The sequence below is a fragment of the Myiozetetes cayanensis genome, unplaced genomic scaffold (assembly GCF_022539395.1).
Source record: "Myiozetetes cayanensis isolate MyiCay16 unplaced genomic scaffold, myiCay2020 scf2-11, whole genome shotgun sequence".
NCBI lineage: Eukaryota > Metazoa > Chordata > Aves > Passeriformes > Tyrannidae > Myiozetetes > Myiozetetes cayanensis.
The window spans coordinates 108,015,029-108,022,863 of NW_026087411.1; the positions used below are offsets into that span (position 1 = coordinate 108,015,029).

At 44.4% G+C, this 7,835-nt stretch overlaps 1 protein-coding gene across 2 annotated transcripts in view; it reads right to left on the reverse strand.

Annotated features, from left to right (window-relative positions):
- ATAD2B (ATPase family AAA domain containing 2B) overlaps positions 1–514 on the reverse strand; it is a 73,920-nt gene extending 73,406 nt beyond the window's left edge. Inside the window, exon 1 of one of the 2 annotated variants that reach the window (XM_050316133.1) lies at positions 303–514. In XM_050316133.1, the coding sequence (XP_050172090.1) occupies positions 303–458 (156 nt within the window). In that variant the 5' untranslated portion in view covers positions 459–514. The remainder of the gene's footprint in view (positions 1–302) is intronic. The other variant, XM_050316132.1, reaches the window with a different exon arrangement.
- Between the last annotated feature and the right edge of the window lie 7,321 nt (positions 515–7,835).

Below are 7,835 nucleotides of genomic sequence, written 5' to 3' on the forward strand. Positions count from 1 at the left end.
ACCGCGGCAGCTCCGCCGACCGTGTCCCCGCCGCCCCCCGCCCCTGTCAGCGGCCCCCGCCGCCCTGCCGCTGACCCCGCAGGGACTGCGGCTCCACCGCAGCCGCCCCCGCGTCCCCGCCGGCTCCGCGGTGCCTTCTACGGCGGGCTGCCCGCCGTCCCCCGACAGCCCGTCTGGGCACCCGCCCCCGCCGGCCCTGCTGCCCGCGGCCCCCGGCACCAGCGGCGCTGTCCCCAGCGACTCCCCGGCCTCGCCGCTGCCCTCCCGCCGCCGTCCCTGCCCGTGAGCCCCCCGGTGCTCACCCGCGCTGCCGCCGCCTCCTCCAGCCCGGCCGCATCTGCCTTGGTGCCCCTCTTGGAAGAGCGGGTGCGGGACGAGATGAAATGGCTGCCGGCCCCGGCCGCCGCGGCCGCCGCTTTGCCCAGGGGGCGCAGGGAGCTCTTCCTGGTGTTCACCATGGCCCCGGCGAGGGGGGACACGGGGGGCGCCGCCGCCGCCGGCGCGGAGGGAGGAGGGAGGGAGGGAGGGCGGACAGGCGGGGGCTCGGGTAGGGAGGGAAGGGAGGGAGAGGGGGAAAGGGGAGGAGGGAGGAAGGAAGAAAAGCCCTCCGGAGAAGCCGCTCCGCCGGGCAGAGGCGCAGCCGGAGCCGCGCCGGCTCCTCCCGCCGCTGTCGCCGCCGCCTCTCGGGCTCAGCCCGGCTCTAACTGGCCGCCATTACTGTCCCCGCTCCCTTTCTCTGCCCGCTCCGCGCCGCCCCCGCCAGCGGCCGCCGGGGGGCGCTGCGGCCCCGGCGCGGCCGTTCTATCCCGGCGCCGCGCGCTCTATGGGCCCGGCCCGGCCCCGGGAGGCGGCGGCGGCCGCGGGTCCGGCGGGAGCGGCTCCGGCACCGGCACCGGTTCTGCCTCTGCCTCTGTGACGGGGTCCGAGCGCCCACAGAGCCCCAGGGTGCGCTTCCCGGAGCTCGGCGAGCCGCTGGACGGGCCTGTCCTGGCGTGACCCGGGATCCGCCGCCGCCCCCTGAGGGCTGAGCCGAGGGATGGGGAGTTCAAGGGCGGGGGGGGAGCGGCCGCCCGAGGTCGCGGGGGGTGAAGGGCAGCGCTGGCAGCCCAGAAGGTGCTCGGCCGCCGGCTCTGCTCGCCCAGGGAGGCTCTGCCCAGGCGCTGACAGGACAGCTTGGGCGCAGACGTCTCCCAAGGATGGGATCTCCGTAATTTTCCGTGGAAAACTGTATCACAGCCTGACGAGCCTCGCTATTAAGGAATCCCCTTGATAGCCAGGCTGTCGGGACTGTGCCCTTGCTTCTCCCGCCGCACCAGTCAGCGATGATATCTCCTGTGTTGTGCCCGGTTGCCTCAGCCTGCGTTTGATGTTTGTTGCTCGGTCCTTGGAAAGCTCATTTTTCTTTCACCTTCCTTATCACAGATCCGATAACCAAATTTCAGAGGGATGAAGAATACAATGTATTACCGAACATCGGATGCCTAAATGCTTTTGAGACTATTCACAAACACTTCTGACTATTCACGAACCCAATCCCTTCTTGACGATGTACAGCAAGAATCCTCTCTCACCACTTGTTGCCCTTTATTGAACTTATCCCTGTGCCTACACACTAGCCCCGAAACCGAGAGCTTTGTAAAAGAAACCTCTCCGAGTAATACAAGCACACAGCTGCAGGTAACAAAGTCTCAGCCTTTTAATTTTCACACTGACTTGTCTGACACAGCTGGGCAAGTCATTTCAGTGCTTCCTGCTTCTTTAACAAAAAAGAATAGTATAATTAAATTAGTGGTCACGTGGATCCGACTGTTAGGCTCAAGCAAGCTTTATCAAAGTGTTCTTATTGTTTAAAGATGGAAAGTGCAGTAATGTTTTAAGTAAAGAACAACAAATGTAGAAACTACTATCCTGCTTTACCTACGTACTCCCACATCTTTCCAAGATTACAGTCTGAAAAAGTATGGCAGAGCATGTACTTAAAAATAGAAAATATGCAACAATGACATCAGGACATATAATAAGAAAATTGGCTGTTTAAATATCCAAGAAAAAAAGAGTCCTACTTTGAATAGCAACAAATTTTCATTTTTATGAGATACTCTAAAATACAGTGCATTTCAGAGTAGGAACTGTGGTCTTTCTGTCATCTGACATTCTCTATTTAAAAGCTTTTAATCTGTATTAGCAACAGTACTTCATCTCCTGTCCCAGAATCTGCAGCATCTTTAAAAAGTAAAGTAATTCTGCTCCAAGAGACTGGTTTTGGTAGGTTTCATATCCTTTATTTCTTCATTTATTTGTTTAAAGGATATAAAAGGATGTAGTAATTTCATACACTCATGGGCTAAAGGACAAAATAATTAAAAACCTACAAGGGTTTTTGAAAATGGTGTTTGGAAATCACCTCCTTTCATCCTTCAAAAGAAGGAACAGAAGGAACTGCAAGAGACTGTCCCTTACCGTTCACAGGGTAGGAATGAACCACAAGATATGTTTGATAAGAGTATCACAATCATATATATAATAATGAATAATGTACTTTTCCATTTCTATCCGGTATTACTGCTAGGCCATGAAACTCAGACATGGTTCTCAAATTCTCTTGGTCTGGAAACAAAAAGTATGTTGCTCTTCTTCAAGTTTTTGTATTCACCACAAAAATATCATCCCCAGTTTGGGAAAACCAACAGATGAGTGGCCCAAAAAAGGGCCCAGACTGCAGCAATTACAGTGAATGTCATAACTCAGGATTGCAGTCATTGGCAGGGATGTTGGAGGAAGCTTGCATAACATCTGCTTGCAACATGCCATGATTCAAACCAGCACTCCTCCTCTCATGAACACTGATGACTTTTTAAAAGTAAAATAAACTTGGTCATTATATGAGCAAATTGATTTTCCTGGGTGCTTACCCAGATCTGTTCGAAGCAACAGAAAGTACTCAATTCAAAAGCTATTTTTTTACATTTGCTAAATATTTATACCACAGCTGTGTCCTTTTTTTCCTCTTTATTTTAGTGTTGTGATCTCATTCCTGTGAGCCATACCCAGAGAGCCCTCTTTATGATGCTGGAGGGACTACTCCTGTAGAGGGATTGATGTAGTTAAAAATCCCTGCTCGCTGCTTTGAACATTTGTAGTGCTTCATTCCCATTATGTTAGCATGGTAGGGAACACGGAAAGACATGCTTCATTTTGGATGTTTGCTCCCTGGGTTGTTTTCCACAGATGGTTTTATTTTCAGGTTTCTTAGTTGCCTTGTTCCTCTCAGAAGGTGTGGCTGGTTATTTCGACTCAGCTTACGGCTCTGTAGCTCCCATGTAAGCCCCATCATCAATTTTAGTACTGACAATATAAATAAATCAATCATAAGTTACAAGGTTTGCTCGGTAGCTTTGATTGGATTTTTTTTTTTTAGTGCAGAGAACATGTTAACATAGGATTAATACATCACACATACTTAGAGATTTAAATGTGATTTTACAATGAAAGATGAATTACTGTAGAAAGGGATTTAGAGTAATTTCACTAATCCAAGAATTTACTTGTTCCCATTTTTTATCTCTGTTGTTGGTTCAAGTGTCATATGAAGACAGAACAGCATTAAAAGCCTATTTAGACTCCCCTTAGCACTCTACATGCAGGAAAAGCTTAGGGGGAAAAAAAGTAAGAACTCTGACTAGTGAATCACAATGAAAAAAGGAAGGGGAGAAGAACTGAAGCCATATTCCACTAGTATTATGTAAAAAAATTTGTAGAGCTCATTCCCAGTAAGATTCAATTTCAAGATTTGTAGTTTAGTCTTACAGACAGATGTCTAAAACCTTCTGCAAATAAATGTCATTGGGCAGGACCATATTTCAAATGGAACCAATTTATAATGAATGCTGAAGCTTACAGCAGTGTTCAACATTCAGTTGTTCACAAAAGAGATTAAGATACCTGAAACATGTATTAAGAAGAAGCCACAACATCTGCTATGGCAGGTACACCACTGGAAAATTGGAAAAATATGAAAAAGTGCTTAAGCAAGAGTCCCTTGCCATTAAAAAAGACTTGTGGCATAAGTCATATTGGGACACTGTGAAGTAAAAACAGGTTAAAAAATTACTCAGGATGAAAAGCCATGTTTGCTCCATGAGTGTTATGTAATGACACAAGAAATATTTGGAGATGGAAGACTTTGTTGTCACATGTCCCTACTTTAGAAGAAAATCAGGAATCACTTACAACAAAAGAAAGAGTCCTTCATCCCTTATTCAGAATTTTTGTAGCGAGTTTCAGACTAGTAAGGACCAGAAGGCTCTATTTAGTGAGTTACCATTTACTTCAATCATTGGCAATTTACCAGAGATTACTTTGCAATATCTCTGAATAGCTGTAACATTCCAAAGAATGGAAATCAAATCATCTTTTCAGGCCTCTATTTATAAGCTCATATGTGTGCCTCTCAATCATGCTGTCAGCTCCTCCTGGTTTCAGTTGAATCTCGAAATAAAAAAAGATTCACAAGAGATTTTGCTTTTGTAAACCTGCTCTGAGCCTTTCCCTGAGGGACATGTTAGGAAATTAAGATTGTGTGCTTGTTCTTTTGAGAACTGTCTATTATTAACATATGCCTATGGGATGTAAGTTTGGAAACATCAAACAAGCAGTGTCCAGTCATCAGGATTGGTACTACCTTGAACTTCAACACAGAAGGTGCTACACTCACTGCACATTGCAAGCATTTTGCTGTTATTAAAGATGTCTCATTATTTGAAGAGACTACCACTATAATTTAAAAATGGATAAGAGTTATGTTTAAAATTAAATAATGTTCAGCCCCATTATCAGCACAGCTATCTGGAGATTGTTTTCCACACTAGATAACATCAGTGTAACTTGAAGAGAGATCAGAGAGTAGGTTTCTTAGATAACATTAAATAGGAGTGGTAAAACTTACTTCCTAATATTTCAAAATTATCTTCCCATCACATCTGGCCATTAGCCTTCCTAACATATTTCCCAATGAGCTACGATTACAACGGATAGTTTTCCTGATAATAATAATTGTGTGAAACTCACAGGCTGATGATATTGCAGCCAGGCATCTGCAGGGTCTGTTTTTCACTATCATCCAGGCTGTAAATTACTTCCATCTTGGACAAAAATGGCAAAATCATCTCACTTTGGTGCTTATAATCATTAATCATATGAAAGTAGCACCGCCAGCCTGTTACTATGCTGGGTGATGTATAGCTTTGTAGTAAAAACCAGACTCTGTCCTAAAATGCTTACAATAAAAATAGGCATTTATGAACACATGTGTAGATAAGCTTTAGTACCATAAGAATGCAGAATGGCTTGATTAGGATCACATGGCAAGTCCATCAGAAACATTATTGGCTCATAAATCTCCCTAGTCCTCACACACAATCTTAGCTTTCAAAGTATGTTTCCTTGTTACAGATCCAAGAACGAGCTCATAAACTACACTACCATATCATCATTGTAGTTTCACTTAAGAGTGTCTTTGAGAATTCACGTGATATGTTATTTCCAATTGTGTGTTATCTGGTACAAACACTTGCTCAGGCTGCCTTGAATTTTTCATGGTTTTATGTGTTCTACACTACTTTTAAAATTGAAGCTATATTCACTTTTCTTGTGGATTTACAGTACAAGAGTCCAGCAATATGTGTGGATACTTCTTCCAATGCATGAGGGTAACACCCTCATCATGATTGCTGATTCACCCAACGTTTCCAGTGACTTGCTTTTCCACTGCACAGCTGACTTCCCATAAACATCAGTTCCTTCTCCCTGTGTGGTAGCATGGAGGGTTTAACATTCCTTCAAGGAACATGTAGGAAAAAAACACGGTGCAGAGGAATGTGCTGCCTTTGTCAGTGGAATAGCCAAGTACAGAATAACCACATCCTGTTCTCCCATTTATTTTGCAGTCCCAGTTCCCTCCCAGTCTGTTCCAGCTCTGTGTTCACACACTTACAAAAGGCTTCAGGCAACAACTGCTATCTCAAGTTAAGGTCAATCAATACAGCTGATGTGCTGATGTTTAATTATAGGTAGCTGACGGTGTCCTCTGGCACGGGTTAACCTTGTTAAATATATGGTTTAAAAATATCCCTTGAAAATTAATTTTCTGCTCGTTTTTAGGCACCCTGTGTGTGCTGGTTCTTCCACGACCTTGATGGGACAGGCAGTGACAGCTAAAACCCTGCTTTACTTTGTCAACACTGAGATTCACTCCTACGTTATAAAACAAGTTCAGGAGCTGTCACTGTCTTCCACGCCAGTGCATCTGATCTCTCCTGACAAAGGGGCATGAGATGGTTGTATTCATCTCATGAATACCCTGTTAGAGGTTTTTCAGCAGACACAGTCTGGGCTGTTTGCTTCTATTCACCACACGGCAAGAAAAGGACCATTTGCTTCTGTTCATCTCGTGTACTGCCAGAGAATAAGCTCTATGAAACACACAGAGCCTAAAAGCATTTCAGTGATGTCTTGATTATAACAACATTCTTGAAAATTTCCAGCTTTTAAGAAAAAAAATATTTTTTACGTTATATGAGAGTGGAAGATCTTACTTAAGATTTTTCTTACTCCTTAAGATTTTTCTGTCTCAATAGTTTCAGTAATGAGGGAGAACAGCTGTACTTATAAGAGCTTTTAAGAAACCACTGAATTCACTAGGACACCAATTACTATTGTAGTGGGTCAGCACGTCTCCAGCTGTACCCTGATTTCACGTAATAGACCTAATCTTCTAAATGAATACATGATAGCAGCTAGGACGCCTCCACCATTACACCAGGTAAGTCCAATCTTGCCTCCTTCTACTCTTACCTTTGGGTTTGTAAAATTGTTGCAGAAATGGCCCTCAGGGAAGGGTTAAGCACATTACTGAACTTACGTGTTTAATGCAGTGGAGTCAGTGTACTTGAAATATTGAAAGAAAATGTAAAACAGTCCAGTATTGTAAAACAACCCTCTGATGGTTTAGCTAGGGTTTTGTTAATTCCTTGAACTTTTCAGCAGCGCTACAATATTCATGGCTTAAGTTCTAAATATATAAAATCTCATTTAATGGAATCAGTAACCCTTGTAACAAAGAAGTACCTTCTATTTAAAAATGTCAAAGTATTTTAAGCATTAAACAAAACCATGGAGAACAGAATCTCAGCAATCCGTATTTTGAAATATAAGACTCCACATATTTTACACCAAAACAAAAGCCAAATTTCTTACTATTTTCCCTGAAGATTCAGAGGTAGGAGCTGTAATTATAACTCATCCAGCTAAAACTTAACAATTAATTCAAACTGCCTTCAAAAGGTTTAGTGCATTGTGACGTACATTACAAAGATGAAGAAATTATAACTGTCAAGTGTCAGATTTTACTTCTGTTACTCACCATCACTGAACTTTGAGACTAAGGATCTTATTTTAACATTTCTGAACAATGTCATTTTAATTGTTGTGATTAAGGAGTTGCAGAAACGTGTCCCACCTGAGAATGACACTCAGTGAAGTATTACCCCCGCTTTTAGAATTACCGTTGATCGCACTTGCAAATTCGCAGTGGATTTCCCATTAATTAATATGAATTAGCTAGTTGTGGCTGTTCAATTTAGGTTAATTTTAAATGTTTTATAGTGCATCGCTAATTATGGGGGGGGGGGAGGGGAACCCAACCCTTAAACAGCACGCAGGTGCAGGCGATGCATTTACTCTGCTCCGTGTTTTTCCAGGTGTTGGCCGCTGGCTGCCCTTGGATAGCCCCTGGCACCACCGTCCCGCAGAGAGCGGCTTCTCCAAGGCCCAGCACA